Source organism: Acanthopagrus latus, chromosome 12 (assembly GCF_904848185.1).
Source record: "Acanthopagrus latus isolate v.2019 chromosome 12, fAcaLat1.1, whole genome shotgun sequence".
NCBI lineage: Eukaryota > Metazoa > Chordata > Actinopteri > Spariformes > Sparidae > Acanthopagrus > Acanthopagrus latus.
Window position 1 is genome coordinate 6,091,858 of NC_051050.1, and position 27,229 is coordinate 6,119,086.

General features: G+C 39.8%; 1 protein-coding gene across 3 annotated transcripts in view; it reads left to right on the plus strand.

The window, feature by feature from the left end:
• whrna (whirlin a) overlaps positions 1–27,229 on the plus strand; it is a 151,249-nt gene that overhangs the window by 85,846 nt on the left and 38,174 nt on the right. For all 3 annotated transcript variants that reach the window (XM_037117958.1, XM_037117960.1, XM_037117959.1), the window contains 2 exons: positions 23,070–23,278; positions 26,270–26,306. In XM_037117958.1, coding sequence (XP_036973853.1) covers positions 23,070–23,278; positions 26,270–26,306 — 246 coding nt within the window. The remainder of the gene's footprint in view (positions 1–23,069; positions 23,279–26,269; positions 26,307–27,229) is intronic.

Genomic DNA, 27,229 nt, shown 5'->3' on the forward strand with positions numbered 1-27,229 from the left:
TACGCAGGTTTCATACGTCTGGTACGACTATGATGGATGGCTTAAAACGCTTCCAGGGTTCTATAATCATCACAACAACAAGATGTCACTCCCTCGCCCTTCAGTCTTAGAGAAAATGAAAGAGCGGCTGTGTAAATGTTACCACGTCATTTTGCTCTCCTGCCACCTCTTGGATTGATGGGAAGTCTTGTAAAATGCTTTGTTGTTAAATTTTGTGTGTGTGTCTGTGTGTGTCCGTGTGTCTGTGTGTAGCATTAATGTTGCCTTACAGTGAGAAGAGACAAGTGCAAAATCTGACAAAATTAAGGTTCACATGTAACTGTGTGTGTCAGTGCACTTAAATATATATATATGTGCAAGTTTGGATGACTTCCAGGCATGACTTTGTGTAGTCACTAAACTCAGTTTTGCATCTCAGCCACAGTCGCTGCAGTCTGAAGGAGGAGAAAGGTCAGCCCAGCCCAGTGCCCTTCTGTTGACATCTGCCTAATTTGGTTTAATTTAATTAAAGCCAAGGGGAAAAGGTCATGCCTACTGTGATGTCAACACATGAAGGTAACCAGAGAGGACACTGGACACTCCTCAAATTCTCTGGGAAAAAACAGCTTATTTTACTATCTATTTGGCTCGTCAAGCTTTCAGCACACTCATAATAGGGAGATGTAGCTGAAGTCTGCACTTTTTGATAAATGAATTCAGCCTCATTTTTTCCATTTTTTATCTTCTATTCAATTCAAACACTCACATATAAACTGTGTATACACACGGGCCATGTCTAACTGAATAGAGAAAGCCAATCACATAGATGGATTAAGGCCAAATATTTTCAATTTGCACAGAGGTGATTTTCCATCCTCTCTGATGATAGAGCAATCCTGCTGAAAGAGCACAAAACAAATCAGTGCTTGGCGGGCAACACGGTACAGGTGTTTGTGTTTGTGTGTGTGCATGTGAGTGTGTGTTTGTGTTTCTCTGTAGCCAGAATACATAGCTGGAGCAATTTAGTTCTGACTGTCTACACAAGGAAGACGCTTTGTTGCAACCTAATGAATTTAACAGTGTTTGCTGACTGTGTAATAGTTCAGTCCTTGTGTGGCCTTTGATTTCACTGATTGTCTGAATTTTGGCGGAGTCGTCAGGATATTGAGATGTAACTGAGTCATCTTGACACCTGCTTTTTGAAAATAAAACAAAACTCCACTCAAATGAAAAACTCACACTGAGAAGATGGAAGAGTTCCTCAGGACGTGATAGGTGCCATCTTTTATCCATTTATTTTGGCCATACTGTGCATACATTTGTTTCCACTACTTCACTGACCCGATATACCGACCTCCAAAAATGCAACCAAGCCATTGTTGAAAAGTGTTTGATGATATTATGTGTTTGATGTTGCAGCAATTTAAATATAAATGATAACATAAATTAAGGCAAACATGGTAAAATAGTACTTGTTGATTCAAAACAAACTTGGAAAATGTCGAAGACTAAAGATGTATATGATGCTGACCAGCCTTTGATGTTAAAGAGACATATTCACTTTTTTCCCCCATTAAATCTTAAAGCATACCCATACTCACCCAGCGTATTAAGCCACTGAAAGGGTCAGGAAAAATTCACTTTGATTCGCTTTACTTCCAGTTCACTGAAAAAGATAAAATGGTATAAAATTATAGGCTTTGAAATTCACCTGAATCCTTTTGTTGCTATGTTACATTTCTTCTTGTCCATCCTCTCTGCCTCTTTTCAGTGTAAGCGGGCATATAAAGCAGAAATGCCATAAAAGTAATCTTTAAAAGAGCATTGCGTGTCTTGGACATGATGCCTCAACAGATCTTTTCTCCCGGGGCATGACTGAGGCATCTACACACTCTTTTCAACAAGGAAATATACCAGAGCTGAGTTCTCTGAGCTCCGCCAAAGGTTGTTGGTACTCCAATCTGAAAAATGACATTACAGATTGGAAAAGTAACATGAGTTAGTATGGGTATTTTCCCACCATCCTCTCCTAACAGTTTTCAATATTAAGCAGTTTTCTTTTTTACTTGAGTTGTCTGGAAGTTATGAAGACCCTTTGCTCCTCTCATCCTGACACTGTTTTCATTACTAATAGCTTGAAAAAGTGTGTTTGAGGCCTCTAATCCTTACACCTGCAGTAACTAATCAATTAAAAATGTCTGGGCATTGAAAACTAGATATGAAGCCACTATTAACATAACGTGAATGACCAGCTTATTGCAAAACAGTTGCTTATTTAAGCCTGCAGCAGTTACAGAGCAAGTTGTGTGTCTTTCCATCTGTTGAATGTTCAGCATTCTTTCTCTTTTAGCTCTGTTTTTGGTCCCCACCAATGTCTAATGGTATTGTTAGACTCTTTAGCTGCTACATGTTCCACAATGTTCACAAGCAAGTCCCTAATTGTGTCTGTCTGCTGTTTGGGGCTGAGCATGTAGTGTAGTGTGGGTTTTTATAGGTTTTTCAGCAAAAAAAGCCATTTTTTCTGCAGCCCAAATATACTCTGAGAGCAGTGAACCAAAACAGTAAAGTTGTAGGCCTGACAGCTAAACGAAAAGCTGAGGCTACAAAGCTCTGTAACTCTGAGGGGAGCTGCAGATTCAGCTTGTTCACATATTAAGGGATAGTGTGTGTGTGTGTGTGTGTGTGTGTGTGTGTGTGTGTGTGTGTGTGTGTGTGTGTGTGTGTGTGTGTGTGTGTGTGTGTTTATTGTTTGACTGAAAAAAAGGCAACCTAAAGACATGGTTCGATTGGTGGTAACTTGTAAAGTCAGAATACTGGAGGTTTTAGTTTTCAAATGACTGCTTTTCTCTGACCTTTTAACTTCAGAGTGACATATCAGATCCTCAAAGGTCCAGTAGTAAGACAGTTGATTTTTAGTCTCATTCCCAACTCAGTAAATACTGACAATTTGGGATGGCAGTCAACCCGACCATCCCAATCCCAAAGCTTCTATATGTGATGAGTTGGAATCACCTTTCTTACAGTTTGGATCTTTGAGTTGGGATAATGTCTCAACCATGCAAAACTCATGAGCTACAACAGTTGTAAGCCCTACTAAATAAAAAAAAAGTATATATTATAAAATTTAGGTTGTAAGAAAGTCAACAATTACAATTACATACGTTTTCTGTTTTGCCACATGGGCCAAATGCCACCATCTCATCATATTCACCTCAGCAGCTCATTGTTTTGTGTGTGCACTGTATTATTTGATTGCATGAGGTTAAAGCTGATGTAGAGACAGTGGCAAAGCACTGTGCTGATGGCTGACTGCAGGCATTGTACGAATGTGTGTCATCTCATCCAGCACAAAAAAGGAGGCAGTTTCTCAAAGGTACATATACTTCTGTTTGTGCACTGTAACATAAATATCTGGGACGTGTTTATTGAGCTCCATCACCATCCTGTTGTGTTATACTGTGCTTTTCTGACAACAGTTGCATACAACCACACTGAGTGTAAGTTCACCACATTTCAGATAGTTACTTTGATGAGTTATTAATCATTGGTTTAGAATGAATCGATCCCTGGAGCAGTGACCTTCACCGTTTGCTGCTGTGGCTGAGTATGTTGAAAATTCTCTATAATGTGTTTTTTAAGTAAATGAGCAGTAAATGATCTGTTGCTCAGATTGTGCTGGAGGAAAAAAAAACAAGATTTGTTTTACACATCAAATACTGCTGACAGGGACAATTTAGACTAATGTAAGTGTGCTTAAGTAGAAGAAGAAAAGAAATGTATTGTCCCTTGAGGGGAACTCTTCTTTACCAGGTGCTGCTGCTATTGAAGGAAACATCAAAAAGAGGATTTAAGAGAAACACTGAAATATTAAACATCCAGAATAACAAACAGAGGCATCAGTGTAAAACAAACAGACAGCGTAAACATACACTGTTGAAGTATTACCTGGAGAGTTTTATGAATTCATGCCATGAAAAATGTCCATAAATTCAGGCTTAGAAAAGCAACAACTATAACAACAGACAAACGTAATTTATTAACAAAGGAAATGTAAAAAAAAAAAAAGAACCAGGATTGCACCCATGGTCCTTTTAGTTCTTATTAGTCTATTGCCACACATAATAGGGATTTCCCGATCAGGTTTTTCTTTTTACCTCAATCAGAGTCCTTTAATATTATTTTTATTATTATTAATTGCAACATTGGCCGACCACCTTCTTTGCGTTACCAGGTGAGCCTGTGAGCTGCACTGTGCCAGCAGACCCTCATATACAGCCAGCTGAAGTGTGTGTGGGACGCAGCCCACGCTTGGTACCTCCATATCATCCATTGCTTTTTTCATATTCGTTGTGTTGTCACATAATGATGTGGACATGTTGCTTGTCTATTTCACACACGTTCAGCATCTCCTCAATTGCCTGTTTTACATGTATGAAACCGGTGAAATTTTGCTATGAAGTAAGAAAAAGTCAGACTTGGGTCCACGTTTAAAATTGGGCCATCCCTAACAAAATAAATAAACAGATAAATTCAATTTGATTTTGATATCTGATGTGAAAAACTTTGGTGAAAACCAAATAATTCAAGTGTGAGTTTTACTCATCATGCTGGATTATCAAGTGATAGATACATGGCAGTAGTATAACCTGGCAGTTTGGTGCAGACTAAAGACTGCCAATTTAGTCCTTGATAGATAACATCAAAGACCACGGACAGCAAGTGTATGGGCATTAGCATCGAGCTGTGATTAGCTAATGATGATTAAAACAGGAATTTGGTTTCAATGTCCTTGTGTTTGTGTCCGTCTTTGAAAAATAAACAACCCATAAACTGATATTCACACCTGCTGATGCCCATGGTACATATAATGAATATCAATGGCCCGTATCCATGCTGCAGGTACACATACAGTGCAAACTCTGCTGCCATGTGCTCGCTGTGTGAAGTGGAAATGGGCTCCACATTAGACTATTTCTAGCTGCGCAGCTGGAAAGCAAGCCATTTATTTGAACTTATTATAGATCTGTGACTATGTGCCCACGCCGGTAGAAAAACCCCACCGTGCTAGAAGAAAGGAGAAGGCAATCGGTTGTTTCTGGCTTTAATAAACATGAGATTCAAATTTGAATGCACCAACTGTGGACCACACAGACAACAGAAAAGTGTGATTGCTACCCAGAGGCTCATTGATCAAAGTCTGGCTTGTTGACAGGCACCTGGACTTCCTCATTTTCTAGAATCGCCAGGGACCATTGAGGAATAAATAACAACTGCTGCTCTTCACATAAAAAAACATGCCAGTTTGCCCACTCATGCTATTTCTCCCTGCTTTTCTCAATTACTGTTTAAGGTTCTTGATTCTATTTTTGTTTCCTTCTTGACTGCATTCCGCAACATTTTGAGAAGTACATTCCAATCGGAGAAATGGCTTCTTTTAAACATGATTTAACACAATTTACTGCATTTTTTTTTTCAACTACGAGAAAAATATGTAATAGTAAAGTACAATGAAAAGAGCGGCTGCTTTCATCAGACACTATGTAATCTGACATCAAAAATGTAATTTTACTTACTATGTTGAGTTTTTGACAAAAAGTTTTAAAAAAGTTTCTTTATATTCTCTTAACGACTCATGCTCAGACACACAACCACACACACAGACACACACACACACACACACACACACACACACACACACACACACACACACACACACACACACACACACACACACACGAATACACACTCAGATGTTCTGTCACATTTGGATTCAGGCTAAAGGAGTGAGCAGGAATACTGCCCATCTGTTTCCCTGTGATGTGGCTCCTGCAGAGCCCTCTCCACATTATCAGTTGCCCCACTGAGCCAAATACTGGTAATTGTGTTGCATCTGTTGGCACAAACTACAAAGTCACAGCGACTGCTCGACTTACAAATGGCAAAAGGGACAAATGGAAAACGCTCAGTGGATTTTGAGGAGGCACATTTTATAAATACAAACTGCACATTTTCTGTGCAAGTGACTGTCAGTAACCGTGCTGTTATAGTCAGCCAACAGAGAAGCAATACACTGTACACAAACTCAAACGGCAGTATACAAAAACACAGATGGAAAAAGCGCTTACTTGATTCCATGTGTCTCCTTTGTGACAGTTTTGGGTATTTTTGGATATTCATTGCATCTCGCACAATGTGCTTATTTTTTAATCCTGTTAAGTAATTTTGTTTATATTTTTCTTAAAACAAACTAATACATTACAGCGAACACCACACTCATGACACAATGCTAAGGTTTGAGGAGGCCAAAAATTAAAATCTGGATGAAAGATGGTTGTGATCCAAATAAAAATCCTGATCGAGTGGATTTAAAGATGTTTTTATTTGACATTGGATAAGGCTTAATGAATTAAATGGGACTGTGAGTGCCATTCTAGTAACAGGATGGGAAATGTTCACCTGTAAATCCCACATTCCATACTCCATTCATCGGACACTCCAGCAGGTAACCAGCTGAATACCCAAGCTCATGTTGCCTTTTGTCTAGCAGATAAATCTGACTGCTGTCTCATTCAAAATGAATTTACTCCGTCCACAAGTGTTTTAATTTGGGGCAGGTTTGATACGATGACTGACAGGAATGTCACTTTGAATAGACACACATCACGTTTCACTGCTCTGATTGGTTGAAGGTCGATCCAATTGAGTCTACTCCAGTTTGAGACTGTGATCAAACTGTGCTGAGCAAATATGAATTCTGATTATGTTACTACATTGCCACAAATGGTTTCGAAAGTCTTAAAAGTCTGTTGTTTATCTCTAATTTGAGAACATTTGTGACCTGGCAGCCGTGTTTTCCTGCTTGAAAATGGCCCAAACACCTTCTGAACTTGCATGTAAATTGATTCATGGATTGTGGTGTTGTTCTCTCCGACAGATATATGAATACATGTAAAACATGCTATAACTGATCGCCAAATATACTTGAGAAAATATACCTGGGTGGCCCATCCAACTAAAGTCTATGTGTGGGAAACACTCCAATTGTGTTAAGAGTCTGCACTCATTGATAACACCCCTTGGAAATAGGAATGAACTGAGAGCCTCCCGACTAATGTGCATTTGCAAATTAGCCTGGCAATGCCAAGCTAGGCAACACAACAAGTAGATAATAGTTTTAAAATAAAGACTGCATAAATCAGGATTTGTGAGAATTTTACCAGTGCGAGTACTTTCCTCATTGAAATGCTGCCAGTTTGATTTCACTACTTTTGTTATTGTTGCAGTGATGCTTGCCTTATTGAAGCTTATGTTGCTTATCTGCTCCATCATGACTGTGCAGGTTTGGTTAGACTTGACTGACCATGGCGCCTCCCTGATAACACAAGCAAAAATCCCTACAATCTGTCATCTGATTCTGCTTCTGATTGTGATATTGTTATATTCTGATTGGTTTATAAATATATCTGACAAAGCCTGTGCTGATTTGAATCCAGTCAGAAGAGCAAGGACAAAGAACACTGAAATCTCAGAATAACCAGACCTTTGAGAAAAAGCAACGCATTCATGTGGAACTCCATCACTCATTGTGAGGAGCTGCTTACGAAAATTGATTTTCAGGGCCTAAATTAACCTCAACAGATGTTTTACAGAAAGCTCATATTTCTCACTGAATGAGATTAAACTGATTATATTTATATACTGGGTATAACTGACCCACATTTACAGTACAAGTCACTACACTCCACTGTGTTGTGACTCTCTCTCACGGAGATAAACCTTGAAATGTTCTCAGTTCAGTCGTTTGTCAGATAGAGCAGTTGGTGTGACTGAACTGAGCTTTCAGCAGCACTGAGCTCAACAGATCGTAAGGGACCTTTGTCACACACACTGGACTTTTGCTAAAACTACTATATTGAACAGTTCTGTTGAACATTCTGTATGAAATAGACAACAAAAAACAGTTGATATAATATAATATTACCTTTTTGGCACTAAATAATCGGTCACATTGGTGCTGTTCCCTTGATTTTCTGATGTGTGTATGTTGTTGTTTTTTAATAGGCTGCCCCTGAAATTATCTTTGAAATTAGGTTCCATTGGCTGCTTTTATTCTTTTTGATTTTGAGAATGTATGTTTTTCTAAAAAAAATTCCAGTTTCAGTAGCCAGTGACGGGAAAACAGAAATTGAATTTCTTCACCACAGCTGTAAATGATCCAAGGAATGAATCCCCCGAAACATTTAACAGGATTACAAGTCAAAGTAGGTGATCAGCATACTCGTCTGTGATGTTATGAGGTGAGGTCTTAACTGCTAAAACTCTCATTAAGAATTTGGTTGAGGGCTTTGTAAGGTCTTTGCCTAAAAATAAGACTGCATTCACAGTCATGAACAATTAGGGAGTTGAACCTGAGTTGTCAGGAGTGAAGGCTGTGGCCTCCTCACGCACTGCTCTATATTAATGTTAAACCACTCTCTCCAGGCCTGTCTCTTTCTGTAGTCATATGTGATGAGAAGGTATATTCCTCTAAGGGTTCGTGTTCATTTCAGGAAACTTTCGGGAGAGCAGCCTGACAAGTCGCCAAGAACAATGCAAACAGGAAAAGATTAATGAACTACATTAACAACTACAATGTGTGTCTGCATGTTGTTTAAAAAGATATCAGAATCAGTGTTTTCTTGTATAAAACTTCATTTGGTCTTGAGTATTGCAGCCTAACAATATGTTTTAAATGCTGATAAAGCAAGTTTAGTGGAGGTGGTGAACTCACCTTACTGTGAGACCTTCAAAATAATGCACACTGACAAAATGTAATTCCATGGGAAGAGTCTTGCACAAAAGATCAATTGTAAACTGTTGTGGATGGTTAGAAATAATCACCAATGTGAGGTGGTCCTAAGCACATGGATCTAATAGTAAATAATATATTCCCAGCTATATGATCGTCCACATTGTGCAGCCCCTAGAGCATGCACACTAGAGCCAGCTAACTTTAATGAAAATAACATGTTTTAATTGTGATGCTCTTCTAAACTTTCCAAAAATTATTGGACTGAATGGCTCAAAGTGCCTTTACGTGTTATTTACTTGAGATGATAACATAAAGAAACAGCATTTGGATTCCAAGGTTTAAATTAACTTCAGGATAGTTAAAATTTGTTTTGGAGGGAAACTTCCAGGGCACTTGTGAAAAAGAAACGTCATGGTGGCTCTAGGCAATAGATGCAGTAGTTGTTGAGACAATTCAGTCTGGACTTGACACACAGACAGACAGTACCACCCCTAGAGCCATGCCGCTAGCATGACCAAAAGTACAGCAGTGCATATCAGAACACTTACCTTACCTTGAATGAACACAGTGAACCCAAACCAATAACAAAACCACTTGCACAAACCTGTATAAAACCAAACATATTTGGTTACCAAGAGCAGTTCTGACAGTGGAAACATCCTTAAATATTTGCATCACCAGGGGCAAGAATCTACAGTACTTCATAATGTGTGACTGCTCGTGAATGAGTGCATTTCTGAAAAACAAAACCATTCAAAATTGAAGGTTAATTCACTAAACATAAAAGACACAACAGTTAATGAAAATATGCCAATTAATCAACTGACTCATTCATCAAGCAAAAATGTTTTCCAGTTTCTAAAATGTGAAGGTTTTTTTCTGCTCCTGTGTAAAATCACTATAAATTGAATCTAGACTAAATAAGAAATTGATCATCACCTGATCCGTGACGAAATAACTGTCAGTTGCAGCACACCTTTCATCGATATCAGTGGCTCACTAGACCTGCACTGTTTATGACAGATGTTATCCAAACATCTCTGAGTATCCATTATGCTCTCCAAGACCCTGCCTCTTATACTGGACTTGTTTTGATCCGGCTCCATGCCAGCATGATTTCATTGGTTAAACTGGATGACAAGAAGCAGCCAGAGTGCCCGCTGGTCTGATATACATGGTCTGATTCTCTTCACACTGATCTGAGCTATGGGCCACTAACACATCACTGTGTGGCGGAGGGATTATTCGATGCAGTCTGGGTGTGTTTTGGGTCATTAGTATGCTCAGGCAGGATCAGACAGTTGGGCTTAGATGCTCCGATTTCACTCAACGTGTCTCGCTGCGCTCTGCTTCACTGCTGTCACAGTTGCATCATTAAGATGTTCCTCCTGCTCCAGATCAAGTTGTTTCCAAAGAGGCGCAGCATTGCGAAGTTTCTGACACTCAGTACATAAACATATATTGTGGAGATCTACTTTCCCAGTGTGTCCAAACATAATACACAGGTGAATGGGACCACAATACAACCAAAGTAGTAGTTTATGAAACAAATCTCCATAATCTGTGCGGTACTTTATCACCAGTCCGGCATGGTGTCTGGCTGTGTTCACTGGTAGAATCCAAAACCTGGTAAGTTTAGTGTTGATGCCGGTGTTGACTGAGGTTGCGGTCCAGGCAGTGCCAGTCAGCTAATAGGGCCAATTAGCTCCATGGCTAACTCAGCTACTTGCCAAGGGCAAGTAGTTGCTGCAGTCAACGATAACAACAGCGAAGAGTATAATGAGCAACAATTAGGGGTTATGCTGCCCCCAACAATTGTGGAACTACCTTTGACAAGTGGCCATATTATAGAAATGACACCTTTTGTATGTGTAACCTGTTTATTTTTTGCTTTATTCAACCTGGTATGTCCCATAAATTGCTGCTTTGCTTGCTTTCTGCATGTATGAAAGTAGATGGTAACCATAATTGAAACATCAATATTTTTGGTGTACATGTGCAAATCAGTAGAGAAGGTGATAGAACAGCAATAATAACTATTCACATAATAGGTTATGGGATTTATGTGACTCCATGTAGGGAAACATAATCTGCAAATGTAGTTCACTCAATTCATTTATCAACAGCCCTTTTTTTAAAGGAGTCCATTAGCGTTTGGTTTTCTGGGTTTTACCATCTAAAATTTTCAGAACAAATTAACTCTGATACAATTTTGCATTTTGCATGTTGGGCATTGTTCCAGTTCTTTGTTCTTGATAAAACAGCAATTAAAATATACTCTAACTACAACATGATGTGAAATTTTAATGTGGCATATTGGAACTCCATTGTATGACACAGGATCACCTGAGATAACAGCTCTGTTTCTACCTAGTATAAAGGCTTAACCTTTTAAATTAAATCGTTATATATTTTCCTGTGGATCATGAGCTGTGAGTACAAATACGATTTTTATTGTTAGCAGTGACTACAGAGGACTACACTTGGTTGCAATTATCTGCTCCTTGGAGTGTTTGTCAGTTTGAAAAATTTGGTGACCTTTTTGATAAGGCATGCTAGGCTGAAGGTCGTGGCAGTGAATCAGTCCGCAAAGCAAACCAATTAATATCAGCCCAGACGCTCTGCTGTATGAGGATGGACGTTACCTGTGTGACTTGTGAGCTTTTTCACTATCTTATGTGAGTGTTTCACAACATGCAGCATGGTCAGTGTTCAGGAGTTGTAGGAGAATTGTTCCTGAAGTTGCAGATAGCTGAGGGGAATTCTTGATGGTGGATGACTGTTTGGGATTTGGAAGGGAATGAACAAAGGAGAAATCTAATTAGAGAGAACAAAGGTTGGTGAAAGGAAAGAGTATGGGGAAGATAGGTGAAGAGGAAGTGAAGACGAGGGAGGACATAAGGGAAAGAATAGGAGGTAAGGGCTTAGAAGAGAGAAATTAAACAGAAGGCAGAAAAAAATTACTCATAATGAAAGGAGGACTGCTGAAATAATAAAAGAAACCGGAAGGCTTGTTAAAAGCTGAAATGAGCGATATAAAGACAGGTAAGGGACCCAAGGGCTCTAATTAAAGTTTCATCATTTCGAGTGACAGTCTCAAAGTTTGGCACACTCCATGTGTCAGTCATGTTTTCATTTTAGAAGAAGCCACGTCTCAACATTAAATTTCAGTCTATTACAAGTACTGTACATTTAAGAAGACAAAGGAATAAGCGGTCGGGTAGAGTCGATATCTAATCTCTCCGCTGTTCTTCTGCAAAGGGAAAGAAGCTATGGCAGGAATATCAGGAGAGCTGCAGTATAAGAGACGGAGACAGGCCGCCCACGCAGCGTTTCTCACTTTTTCTAGAAAAAAAGGCATCTTGGATGACTGAGCAGGTGTGATTAGGCATAATCACTTGAGCCACATTAAGAGCTGGTTAGAGACACAAGTCACCCCATATTAGGTATTTTGTGAATGTCTCAGACTGTGATGAAGTTTTTAGTCACCTTTCTATTAAGCTCTCAAATGAAGTCTGTTCTTTAAGCCATCCAGCAAGCACTGATGTCTTGATTTTTTTTGTCATGTGGGTTACACATAATTGACGTCGAATAGCTTTTAAATGAAGTGACTTCGTTCACGTCAAGCTACCTTTTGTGTCTAAATTATGTTCAGATTTCAACAAAATTGAGCGCAGTTTTAACTTAGACATCTTCTGACGTGTAAATCATCCACAATATATACTGGAAAGTGCAATTTCCTCATGTTGAGCCTCTTGTAGTAATATCCTGTATGCAAATAGCCACTGCAGTGCTCTTTCAAGCTCTGCTGTATCACTAAGCACAATTTCTTTCTCTTTATCAGTGGTCTAAGTTTTCATTCCCGGGCCTGGTATCTCAGAGATAAACTCTGGCTTCAATCTAACAAGCACTTCAGAGGCTGGACAGATTAACTCTGCTATTTAAAAACCTTCTGCAGAAAAAGGCATTTTATCATCTGTCAACATCAATCTGGATCTTACTCCAGATATATTGGATGTTAGATATAATGTGTTTTTATACATTTTATTTTAATTGACATTGCCTCAATGACAATGCCATGTTTGAACTGCCATGAAAAAAAAAACCTTGACACCAGGCATGCAGTAGATGTCGTTAGTGCAACAAAATTATTGTCTACAGATTGCATTGACAGAATATATGATACAGGTAATGATATAAAATATGCAAAGTGTGTGGATCCAGAAGGATGTCTGAGCAGGCTGAGGCATTGCCAAGTGGTGCCCAAGTCACACTGCCTCCTCCCCGCCATGGTGACCTGGAAGAGGACAGGACACGCAAGATAATTAGCAATAAAAAAGAAAACATCAGAATGAAGAGGCATCAGATTTTACAGATATAAGGAGATAGTAAAACAGAAGAAAGCAATGATCCATCAGAGCCCAGGGTATTATGATCCAGATCTGTCAGTATATGCCAGGAGACAGAGATGTTCCCAGGGGTCTGTGGTCCAGCAGAAAGGAGCCTGAATGAAGAGACAGGAGGTGTAAGCTGTAGCGAGAGGACACTGAGAGAGCGACATAGCTTGCAGCTTGAGGGGACAGAAAACAAAAAACAGAAGTCCAACTTTAAGGGTTAAACTATCAGGATATTTGTTTAGGATATTGTAGTATAAAGAATGTGTTAAACTGACCCAACTTTACACACTGGTTCAACAGATAATTGTTAAGAAAATTAAAAAGCATAATCTCTTGATTTGCAGTCATTCAAGACTGATATGAGACATAATCTGAGTATGAGCTGCAGTCGCCTCTCAGCCAGATAGAATCAGGATATATCTGGATAGAGCAGGATAAGTCTGACCAACAGAACACACACACACACCCGCCCACACATACACAGCTGACAGAGAGTTGGAGAAAGGAAGCATTTAAGTGAAAGAAGCAGCAGATAAAAAAGCTTCACTGTTCTTAGTGTAGCTTTAGAGATCAGTGGTCCAGAGCAGCCACTTTATCCCTCTATCTGTCCTCCATGTGTCCGGAACCATTCAGCTCTGAGCTGTCTGACCCAGACTTTTCATCACTGAGCTCTGATAATGTCACAAGAATCTTCGACAATGGTCCTGATCAAAAGGCTTGAGTAGAGCAATTCAAAGGGAGGGTAATAGTCTGTCTGCTCACTTCTGTCTTCCATCACTGCTCAGCAGTAGTGTTTCCAACAGAGGTCAGGCTCCGCATTTTGTCTGTCCAACGACAATGGGATTCATCCAACACTGACGCAGATGCTTAAACACAAAGGATCTTTCTTGAGTATTTCATCCTCTTATTCGTCAGCACGAGTCACTTCCCATACTGCATCATTTAGAAATAGATAGAAATGTTGGTCAACCTTTTGGGCTACCTTTGATTTTTCTGGTAAAAACAAAACCAATGTGCTGGAATTAGCTTTTTTCAAAGGATGGTTGAATCTTTAAACCTTACTTAAAGACTATGGTTGAAACCTGCTCTAATTCATAAAGGGGACCAGTACAAGACAATCAGAGGCAGGTGGGTGAAAGAGCAACAGGTGAGCTTTAATAACAAAGCTGATGTCTAAATGCAAAATCCAAACGGCAGGTTACAAAAGGCAGTCAACAAAAAAGATGGCAACGAAATGCAACATAAACAGAGGAGGCAGGCAGGGGCCAACGCGAAAATCAAAGACTAAAAGAAAATGAGGCGCTGGGGACACAAGGTGCAAAACAGGACCTGAGAAGAGAGAACGCAGAACTGCAGGACTGACATGGGGAGACAGGGAAAGACACAGACTTAAGCACACAAGGGAGGGAAGACTAATGAGACACAGATGAAACTAAAGGGCAATCACAAAATGCAGGAAGAAACATACATACAGAAAGTGGAAAGTAAAACATGACACATGAGGACAGGTGTAACTAAATGAAATAGGAAATTCACCTTTACTTTAGCCTGAACTGGTGTTTTCCATGCTGACAGGATGCTAATCCACTTTCAATAATGAATGTGTTGTATAATTCATTCACAGAAGTCTAGGTTGCTGGCTGATTTAGGTGCTCCAAATACTGAAACCATATCCAACATGTTTCCATGCAGGTAGAAGTATGTGTGGAAGTTTGTTGTTCATCTTTACCTGTAGAAACTTGCTGCCGTCTGTTTTATTTGAAGCATCTAATGATGGTCCTATCAGACTTGTTTAATATTAGCTTGTTTGTAGTCTAATAATTGCTTGGTTAGAGTAGAGCTGCCCATGAGAGTTAATTAAACATACTTTGAATCATCAGCATCGCTACTGTATCCCATCCCATGTTTGATCACAAAGTCATCTCGTAAAAAAGCAGAAAGGAAAGAGACTAGAGAAAGGAGCCAGAAAAGAATCTCGGGAAGCAATTAGTGTGAGCAGAAGAAGACAGGGGATGTAATTCATCACTTAGCCCACGACTTGCCAAGCGATGCACTCAAATTTGCATTTAAATCTGTCTACAAATGGAGATAATCTTCTTCTTTTAAGCATTATTTGTAAGGCAGCGCAGTGGAGAGAGAGAATGATTGGAGATGCATCTGTGTTGTTTTTGGCTTAGTCTTTGGATGCCTGTTTGTTATTCACTCTGTAACCTCTGACCTATTCTGGAGCGTTTACATGCTCATCTGAGTTAATACTGGAGGAAGTGTTGCCGAGCCTATAGACCGTTCGGCCATTTGATTAATGTGTTGCACTCTTGAGTGATGTTGCTAATACTGCAGTGAAATAATCCAAATATATTTACCGACTTTACAAAGTAGATGGCTGAATTGATCTGGCTCAGTAATTGCCCCCGCTGATGAATGACGATAGCCTTGAAAAAAATCTTTGTTACAACTCTTTGGCCTAAATCAACAGAATGGGTGTGAGGTGTTGCAGCCTTATGATAATCAGCAAGCTTGCGGTCCCTGATTTATTGCCATATAATGAAAGACAATCCTGAATTAAAAGTTTTGAATGTATCTTAATGCATCTGTCTCGAGTTAGTCAAAGCATTTTTATTGATACATGCTTCAAAATCATTTTGATGGCGCAGTGTTTTGCAGTGGGATGAATGGTGTCCCTGTCACTTGTTCCTGTTCTATGTGTGAATGTAGGAACACAAGTCACATAAGTGTTTACTTCAAGATACAAGTTTACTACAGATAGAATTATTATGACGTAATGTGCTTTGTTTGTAGCATCTACGTTACAGACTCAGGATTTGTATTTACAACAGTGGCACTAATAATGTTTCCTTACTTGAAAAGCCTCCTTCATTTACTAAAATAGTTGGGCACTGTCATTTTCAGCTAACATTCTTAAACTGGTGGTTTCTTGCTTTGAAGTGTCATTAAAAAGTAAATGTTGCTCAATGCACAAGGCAGTTGTTATAGAACAATAACACCATCAGCATTCCACTGGCATTTAGATTGTTCCCTTTAAACCTCACTTTCACCGTGCTATTCTGTCTGCCACCGGGCACAATGTCTCCTGGGAAATAAAGCTGACCGGTGAACCAGTCAGACTGGTGGCCTTGCAACATTTCTGACTGCTTTCACATCTCGATTATAGACTAAATGAATCAATAAACTCACATTTAGTCTTGTTGGCTGTTTTGAGTTGGTACTCCGAGGAAAATGCCACCAACAATAGTGCCACATTGAATCCCTGGGAGCGGGGGGATGAGCCGTCTTTTTCCACTTAAGCCAACAAGTGCCCAATTTTACTAGTTTTTAAATGTCTTAACGGTCTTGGGCCTTCTTATTTATCTGACCTGCTTTTAGTCTATCAGCCCCCGCGGACCCTGAGGTCCTCTGGCACCGGCCTTTTAACCATACCACAGGTTAGTTCAAAAAAGCACGGGGAGGCGGCTTTCTGTTGTTATGGGCCCCGACTGTGGAACAGCCTGCCAGAGAGCCTCAGGGTCGCAGAGACTGTAGAGGTTTTTAAAAAGAGGCCCACCTTTTTAACCAGGCTTTTAATTGAAATTTAAATTCTTCTTAATTCCCTTATGCTGTACTAATCAGAGCTCTTTTATTTATTTATTTACTTATTTATTCTTTTATTTATTCATTCATTTAAATCCTTTTTATTTTATTTTATTTTATTTATCTATTTATTTATTTTTTCTTTTACTGTTTTAATCTCTCATATTTTACCCTTTAGTCCCTTGTGCTTTTAGCCTTTATACTTTTATGTTTTAGTCCCTCGTGTTTTCAGCTTCTATGCTTTTTGCTTTATTTTACTGTTTTAGTCTGTCAGTTCTTAATCTCCAGTGTTTCCTCCTGGGGGCCTGCCGGGCTGGGGGTGGTCTCTGGTCTGGCCGCGGGGGGTGCTGTCCCATGGACGGCTCCGGCCCGGGTGACCAGAGGGCTCTGCACCTTGGTGTGGGGCCTCCTGTCTGCCCGGGTTGGGGTGGTCTCTGTGGCGGTGCTCCCTGCGGCCTTGGCCCGACATCTCTCCCGGTGTGGCTGGCTCCTGAAAGGTAGCTTTCTCCATGCACCAGCCATGTCTCTTTAGTGACAGCTACTGTATGGGTGTGTATTAGTGTGTGTGTGTCCGCGTGCATATGTGTGAGTGTGTGTATGACTGTGTATGTCTCTGTCCATGTCTGAAGGGGTGGGAGGGTTTGGGTTCTTTTAACTATCTTCTCCTTTTTTTATTTTGCTGTTTCTATTTTTCTGCTGTTGTTTATTTCTGTGAGGCACTTTGAGGTACTTTTTTCTGTATGAAAAGTGCCATATAAATAAAGATTGATTTGATTTGATTTGAATGCATCTATACTTATTCAAGTAAGTATTCATGGGTTGGGCACTATTGTCAGCTGTTGAGTAATACATGTTTTGTGTGAGTATTTGCAGCAACAGTATGGAGTAGGTGTGATTGAGAGAAAATAAACTACAGTGTGTGTTGATGGAATGTGTGCCCCAGGGAGGCCCATTCATGTGTTTTTATGAATGGAGCTCTTTTTCTCTGCTTTTGTACCAAATGAGAAAAAGAATGGATTATCCCCATCCCTGTCCTTTAAGCAGCAATTCCACAGCCATGTTTCAACACGTATCAGTCTCTACTGGTCATATTTCAGGCAAAAGCTGTATGAAAGCTCTCAAACCCTTAATATAACAAATGTAATGCCAGTTTGTTTACTCCCTTTTGCTCACATGGAAAAGTCTGTAAAGTCACAATGAAACCTCAGAAACTTTTCGCTACACACTTCTCCCTCACCTCTCCTGGTCCTTGTGAATCCTCAGTCACATGTGTTTCCAGCTGCAGGGAGAATCATTCTGGACAGGTAGGGGTTCTATAATTGGAACTTTCACTTATGTTCTCAGTGTGTGTGGCGCCTGTGGTCAATCAAATTTCACTCTGCCGCCTGAGTTGTCCCTGCCTGTATCCAGAATGCGTTCTTATTAAACAGCAGCATTGATTATAGCATTTAATCGTAAACAACTTTGCCGCTGGTTGTTGTTTAATTGCCCAGAATGCATTTGCCACTGGTGTGACGCAGAGACTGATCACAAAAATTGAAGTGCTGGTGACTCAGGACAGGGCCCATCTACTCTCAAATAGAAGTATAATGAGGGAGAGGAGGAGAGCATGGAGGAGCAGGGTAATGAGAGGAGAGCGAGAGGAGGAAAGACATCAGTGGCAACTTGATGATCCAAGGAGATGCAGCAGCATAGTCAGGTGACTTGATACGGCTGCATGTGTGTGTGTGTGTGTGTGCAGATATCAGATGGCCAAACATAAACTGTGGGGCTGTAAGTGTTTTGTCTCTAGCTGGTCCCTAAAAAGATCAAAAATAACGCCACAAATACATGAATATTGATTCATCTTTCCAGAGCCATTAAGATAATAAAGAAATTCTTACTAAGATTAAAATAGTATATGGATATTCTCTAATTGGTTCCTCGATGATTAACACTGTGGTATTGAATGATCCCCACCGGGTCATAAAACCTAATCAGCTGCGTGTAATTAAAGTCAGAAACAAGTTCCATTCATTTGGCAAACACAATAGGTACAAATAATGCTTCACGCCACCTGAAAGCCCAAAATGAAAGATTAAGAAGAGTGGGTGTGCTAGTTTCATTTCACTGCAATGTCCCTGGTTTGATTCTCATCACGGACCATGTTGCGCATCACCCCACTCCCTGTCACCATAGCAACTAATAAGCCTTTTTCACGGTTGGCATTTTTGACTTGTCATAGTAGTAAAGGCACAGCTGTAACTAATAACATTCACAATGGCTCTGTCCCCTTAAATTGTGAAAGTGAGGCAGCAGGAACAATACTAGGACCCTGAAACCAAATCTTAAATTTCATTATTTATACCTGTGCTGGGTTCCTAATGTGACATGTCAACATGTCCTCTGACATCAGCAATAAGTTATCCTGATGTATGAGGGCATTAATCAGAAAGTGAAATTTGCGTCAGTCTAAAGAGGCTTCAGTCAGTACTGCCCCTCTGGCAGCTTCAAGTCCAAACTTTGATAGGCCCTTTTGAGGATATTGACATTGTTCATTGAAACAAGCACATATTTGTGGATCTTTGAAGTGTGTCATGATATTATATTGCCTATTGCTTATTTTCTATTTATTCTTATTTGTTTTCTTTGTTGTATAGTTATATCATGATGTGGCCTACGTGTTGTTGTTTTTCTCCCTCATTTTAAAGGCTGCACTGCAGTACAGTTACCTCGAAAGCTCTGTTACAGTGGTCACACAGTTCTTGATCACCAACCTCACCAGAGGCCTTTGTGCACAGAGTTTGCTGCTTCATTTTCAGGGTCCTACTCTGTCCACTCCCTTGTTCATTCATTTACTACACTTTGTATAAAAGACACCCAGTGGATTATGCTAGTCATTATGTTAAGTCACACTAATTAAGCTGACACTTTAATCTAAAATTATTTTTAAAAATTGCTCTATTTATGTTTGAGAATAAGAAAACTGTTTTATGGCTAAAGTCACTTCTCAGTCTCGAATTGGGAGACTGAAATAGAATGACTGAAGGTAAATATTACTCATTATAGTAAATGGTGAGTGATTTCAGATCGTACCCTGGCATTGTGGATGCTGGCTCACTTTCAAACCATCATGGGGGACTGGGATAGTTTAATTGAGCAGAGCAGAGCTGTCGTTAATGTTATTAGTAACACCTGCACTTTTACTGCTGTGACAACTCAATGAGACCTATTAAGCTCTAGAGACACATTTTTAAAAATGAAATTTTGCTTATTACTAAATGTTCTATAAATATGACATTGTATTGGTTATTATATGAGGAACAAATTGACAATTGAATTTATAATAGATTAGTAAAAAAAAAAAAAAGAATAAAGAAAGTGGGAATCAAGCAAATGGGTCTGAATACGTTGAGAAACCACTGTATTGACTTACAGATTGTGTAAAGATTGGACATTCATTCATTCAACAACTACCTCTGCACCAGACCAGACCTTTTTGCCCCACAGTGAGAAGTCCTTGGTTTGATTACTGGCTGGGGAAGGGCTTTTCTTTCATTCTGTGGAGTTTGCATGTTTGTGTGGGTTCCCTCCAGCCAGTCCAAAGACATGCAGATTAGATAAACTGTTGACCATCAGTTGTCTATAGGTTTCAGTGGCTGTGTAAATGGTTATCTCTCTCTAATCTGTTTTTAAAAAAGTTGGAAAATATATGACATGATGATATGTTTTTAATCATTCTGAAATCATACTAATACTTCCCTTAAAACTTGCAGAAGGAATATAATGATGTGTTCATGTGTATACTTCTCTTGTGTACATTTCGGTGCCATACGTGGTCTCAAGCTGTGCCGTATCCCAGAGAGAGAAACTGAGCTGAGCTCATAATAAACTGAGCTCCAGGGTTGTCAAACACTGTAAAAACTTCATAAGAAACAGATTATTTACAATTTTCTATCCCTTTTTGTAATGCACACAGCTGGAACAAACAGCTTGTAATCGGTCTTAAAATCTGTCTCTCATCCCTGAGGCCTCTGCTCAGCCTGACAGCTCGAATAAGTGTTCATAAGAAGTGTTTGCTTTGGCAGTGCTGTGTGTTCTTGCTGCAGTGGTGCTTGTTAGCGTCGACTGATTGATCACATTTTTTAATACAATTTGATTATGTGTCTCTTCGCATTTGAAATCAAATGGTCTTACAATGTATTATTACAAATTGTGCCATTGCTCAATCTTGTAAAGGTTGAGGTTTATGTGCAGAATGTCCTCAGCTGCCTCAGAGCCGTACAGTGTAGGTGCTGCAGTGCATTAGCAGTGACAGATGTGGTGCTGGGTCACCTCGGGTTGTTGGAAAACACCCAAGTGAACTGAGACATATGAGATTCTAAATGTCTTTAATCCCGAGCTTGCATTGGCCGCTGCTCTGAGAGAACATTGAAATGATTGTGAGGTTCGCTTGGCCGACCAGAGTAAGATGAGAATAAAACAAAGAGACAGAAAGTGGCTTTTTTTTCAAATGCTAAACACTACATTAAGTCTAAATGCCAGACAAAGTAATTCACAAGACCAGTGGCTCTGTGCTTGGTTGTAAAGGGGAGTGGCGAGCCTGTCCTTTGTCACACAGTTATAGTGATGGATGAAGTAAATAGAGTCAGTGTGAGGCAGTAAGATGACCAAACTACCTGATGTTATTTAGATTAGCTGCAGAGCAGAATGAAGAACTATTTGTTACCACAGCATCCGCACTATTGATCACTACTACCATATGAGTACTATAAGAGTTTAACATTAAAGACTTAGTTGCACTTCTGTTGCAGTGTACTGACGGTTTATTAAGTTGGTCAGTCAGTAGTCAAAGTGTGATGGCTGATTGTTCAGACATGTTATATATAAAAGTTGTTTGCTGATAATGATATTGGCTTCTTCTGTTGTTAAAAAATAGTTGCATACAAGTGTTGGGATGCTGCTGGAAAATAGTAGGGTCCCAGAGTTGAAATTAATAAAGGATGTGATAACAGAACGATTAGCCTCTCATACTAACTAATACCAATTTCAGCATTTTAAGTGGTAATGGAGGCTTTTCTGCTGCAGATGCCAAATGGCCAGGTGCAATATCCAGATCCCAGAACCTGCAGTCAGAGCTGGACTGGCACAAAAGATCCGCCCTGGCATTTTTGGCTCAGAACAGCCCCCCATAACCAATCAAACACCACTCAATGATATGTCCTGAATTCCCACTTAAATATGCACACTGTACTATTACTTCTAACCACTGCTGACATCATTCATCCAGGTGCAAACTGGCACATGAACTTGAAGTTACTGTTATTTGCTGGACGCCACCTAACTGACTGCTGTTCCAAAGGTTTAGATTAAAATGATATCAGCCCCTCGGTGCTTTAGCCCACTGGGAAAATGTCATGTGTGACAGATTACCGGCCAGCCCTGGCTGCAGTTTTTGGATTAAGGTTAAATTTGCACAGCATACCATTATTAATGAAACATTTGACCTACAAATAATATTCAGTCATATTTTCCACGAGGGAACATGAGGTTCGCTATGGACCCTATAAATATCAAAATGATTATTGTGTTTTTATCAGTGAAAATTCAATGCAAAAATTGCCATGCCAACAAAATTGTGACTCAAATCACAATGGTAATGCTAACACAGTATGATTAATCTTTAAGCCCTAATATATGTACAGTCATGCAGAACAGTTTTGCTTTATATGCCATGACCAATACCAGGAAGGGAAAGTCAACGTCAACAATGTTCAGGCCCAGAATGTAGGAAAAGTGTCGATGACGTTGAAAGGTGTTTAAGTTGTTTCAGCTCCATACACAGATGGTGGTCCCTGATGCAGTGCAGAGGGCTGACCTCAAGGTTAAAGCCACAATCCAAGAGCTCATTACAGGAGACAGGAGGTACAGTCCAAGTTGGTGTTTAGTATGGACACCATTATACTCCTCCTGCTGTGGCCTCAAGGCCCAGCCATTTCACAGAATGTGAAATTTAATGTGAAAACCTTTTCAATTACATATTTAACAGTTCTGGTCCTGAACCTGTCACTAAGCAGAGAACACTTTAATCTTAGTGTAATTTTTTTTTGTTCGCTGCCCAACCTGTGAAAGTCACAACTCTTAACAAAAAACCTACAACCTAATTATCCCACTCTGATCCATTAAACATTTCACACACCTCCACCACCTTCGTCTGTTACGTTACCTCTCTGACCTTTGACCTACCATGCATGTTACAGTCTCAGACTGTTCCATCCTTGCCGCCTTGCTCAGTCCCTTCCGCCACGCCTCTGTATGCCCTCCCTTCCCCGCAGGTTGGTGACCAGATCTTGGAGGTGAACGGCCGCAGCTTTCTGGGTATCCCGCATGACGAAGCCGTCAGGGTCCTGAAGTCATCACGGCACCTGATGATGACGGTCAAAGATGTGGGCCGCCTGCCGCACGCCAGGACAGTTGTGGGCGAGACCAAGTGGATTGCCAGCTCGCAGATCGCAGAGAGCTCTGCCAACAGCAGCGTGGCAGGGTGAGTTTTGATTATTTGTTTCTGCTTTAACTTGCCAATACTAACACTATTTCAAATCAAACGGTTCACAATCACAAGGTATTCAGACAAAGTATAATTCAATCAAACAAGATTTTGAAGCTGAGAGAGCTCTCTATTTCATATCTGCAATGCACCTAGATTACATTGGTGCAGGTTACAGACATGCAAATGCACAAGTCACCAACAAGTGAAGAACTATTGTTATTATTAACTTTTTTTACACATTATAAAATGAGTTTGACATGTTATTTTTACATGTCTGTGGGATACATTAATTTAATCTGACTTGTTTAACCACAACAATCACTGAGCACTTTGATGAAATCACAGAAGATTTTATCCTTCACTCTCTAATTTGCACCTTTTTAACTAAATTTAACATCAATGAAACTGGCACAAGAGAGAGTCTTGAGAGCAGTGCAGCAGGAAGACGACTTGCCAGAGATAATAAAGAGAGCACCAAGAAAAACCATCCTCTTACACTAAACTGCCTGATGTGATCAGACGTCCATTTCTCAGGTGGCAGAACTCACACTCTCCATTTTTTGCAAATAAAATAAATGAAAAAAAATGTAATATGCAGCTGTGTTGGAAAAATGCCAGAGCTCCTCTCAAAATGCCACACCTGAGCAAGTCATGTGCAGCTCATGACCTGGAATAGCTGTGATCCCAACAACCAAATGAAAGTCTGATGTAAATGCCAGACTCATTTTCCCATCAACACAATAAGGCCCCACCCATCAGCCCGACAACTCAAACCTCTTATTCCCCCTGATTCTTCAAAACAAACGGGGCTATTTAACATTTATGTCCACAGTGAATCTCTGCACCTCAGCTCATAACACAGCTGAAAAGTAGAGACCGATGGTTGTTCTCTGTATGTTTACATTTGTGTCACTCTATTATTGTTTAATTTTAGGGCTCAAATACATTGACATAAATGTGAAGAATACATTTAAATGATTTGCACACAACATAGAATTTTAATCTCAAATGCAGTTATAATAATGATTCACTGACCAACTTGTGTCTTTAGCATGTTTCATACATACATTTAAATCAATATCATTAATAGATCCCCATTACAATTTAGATAATAAAAAAATACACCAAGAGCTAAAATTTGGAGTAATATTATATATTATAGTATCTCTAAAATAAGAGACGTTGCATATTTTTTAATCAGTGAGATTATAGTGCTGCACGCAGCATTTAATTTAGTATCTCTTCCTTGAACACGGCCAATTATCTGATAGTACAAAGGGAGCAGCCAGGGAGAAGACATTTCAGAAATCACAATGAAGAGAGAATTAACGGCTGAATTGGTCTCAAAAGTCAACAGGACTAATTGAATTTGAATCCTGAAACAGGTCTCCATGCTGTGCTTAATGTGCCATTGCAAGGGGGACTGCAGTATTTTTCTGAATTATATATTTTTTCATTATTTCTGGCCCTGAAGGCAGCACTGTGAGTTGTCGCATTTACTTGTGGATTTAAAGCCTATTACTTGGTGGGCACTTGAGGATGTAAAGACATCGACTCGAATCACTTCATTCAGGCAGGAATATGGATCTGGACAGAATGACAAACGTTTCAAAACACTTGCTTTTATGTTTGCAGATGAGAGACTATTGGTGTGTGTTTGTGACATGCACTTTGATGTATGTGCTTTACGTTTATTGAGGAGCCTGACTGGAAGACATGCCCACTTCATGTTTGTTGTAAAGAATGCCTTAAGTGCTGCAGATTCTGCCACATTGCACAAGAACATGAAAGACATGAAGAAGATTTAAAAATCTGTGGTGCTGCGCAGCCTGTGATAAATATATTCAAAAAGATAAAAAGCTGTCAGTCAAGATATTTCAAATCCTCTTTTCCATTCCTGCCTCAAACCGTACGTGTGTGTGTGTGCATGCGTGTGTGTGTTTTAGAGAGAGAGAGAGAGAGAGAGAGAGAGAGAGACCGTTTCAGTGTGAGAACCGATGAAAAAAGCTGTGCTCTATTAACTGTTTAATCACTATCACAGATTGCTCCATGAATGTAGTTAAAGCTCATCATTTCTGAGTGCTACACCCAAATTAAAAAAAAAAAAGTCATCTCACTTGTAATGCTCTTAGTCCTTCTATATCTTTTGGGTGGGAGTTGCAGAGTTTCTGAGATACTTCCCGTAAAGGTTGTCTGCCTATTCTCCTATGAAACTAGATGGCACTCAGGTTGTGGTGCTTTAAGCACCCCAACATAAACCTGAAAACTCAACCGCAATATCTCTTTCCAGAAATCAATCTACAGATCTGTCTAAATCCACAGACCTTCTTGTGAGCAGATCCATGTAGGAATTATTTTCTTTCTCCCAATCAGTGCGAAATACATCACTGCGCAGAGGGGAGTGTGCATCGACTCATAGATGAGAAGCTAGCTGGCTAAGCGAGGAGAAGGACAGGGAGGACACCATAAATGTTTAAATCCTGCAAGGTGACGAGACTCTCGTCTATGAGAAGATGAATGCTTCATTCTGTGCAGTGATATGGTCGGCAGATGTTGTTTGGCAGATTGAAGTAGTTAGTTCTGACATGAAACTGCTCACAACAACGTCTGTGGGTTATTTGAAGTAACATGGTTCTGATTTCTGGAACAAGATGTTGTTGCAAATGTATGTAAAACATTCTGTATGTATAAATAGCACCACAGGTGCTATTTATACATACAGAATGTGTATTTTCAACTTGAGGGGGAATTGTCTCTTTAGGTGCATTATGTTTTTTTTGTATGTAGTCAGATAATTTTGGCTGATGTCCGATGTTTGAATTTCTTATTCACAAAGTTGGAATTTATGGGCAGTCAGTAAGTATAATCCATGTGATTTCAAATATGCACGAATAGGGAAAATTTTGCATGTGTGTGTTTGCATACCAACAAGGACTAAACTCTCCCTCAGTGGTTAATTTGTCCTCCTAATTTGTTTCTCTGCAGTTTCTCGGTGGATAAAGGAGCCTCTGCAGCAGGAAAGGTGAGATTAACAACAAGTCATTGTTTGTGTGCACACTAAATACAGGATTATCTGTGTGGTTGTGTGTTCAGCATTTCTCTTGGGACGTGATCATCTATCTGTCTACCTGTCAGACCGTCTGTTAATTCCACCACTGGCCTGGAAAATGTTATCGAAGAGTTATGACTGGTCAGTGGTGTCACAGATCACTCTTCTGTCTGTATGCTGTCGTTGATTGGGAATGAATGTGCTGTGCCTGTCAGGTCTCACCTTTTATGTCGGATCAGTGTCTTAGCTGAGAAAAGCTAATTCTTTTTGTTTTTTCCTTAAACATTTTTTTTTCTTCCCTTTACTAAATGGTAACTTAACCAATTTTTACACATTAAGTGTGTTTACAGGGCTTGGGGAGTACTACTGCATATGTGAAAAAAGTAGTTTAATGAAAAAGGAGAATGCATGGAATAGAAAACTAAAATCTAAATCTAAACAACATTAAAGCTGAGAAAATTTGATTATAACTCGATACATGCTGTCCTTAATTAACTCACCATACAGTCCACTTCTCTGTGACTTTGTAAAGCAAGAGAGTGTGTTGCAATAGAGAAATGAAGGGAGAGGAAAGAGAGGAAAGTTGGAAGAGACAGCAGCTGACAGCACAGAAAGAAAGAGGGTGAGAGAAAGGGGGGGAAGGTGAGTGGGAGAGCTCACTTTTCATTACGGAAGCTCCGATGGACAGTCCACTCCTGACGGAGGGGGGAGGCGATTTACGGTAGCAGAGAGGACACAAATAGAGAGACGATGGATCATGGAGGTATTCTTGGAGGAAGAGGAACATAGATCCTCCAGACTTGTGTACAACGAAGTTTCTTATAGACATTGTTTTGACCTGTTGCCTTACAACAAACCACGGTTGTTCACAGCAGTAGCATTTTGTCAAAAGTGCC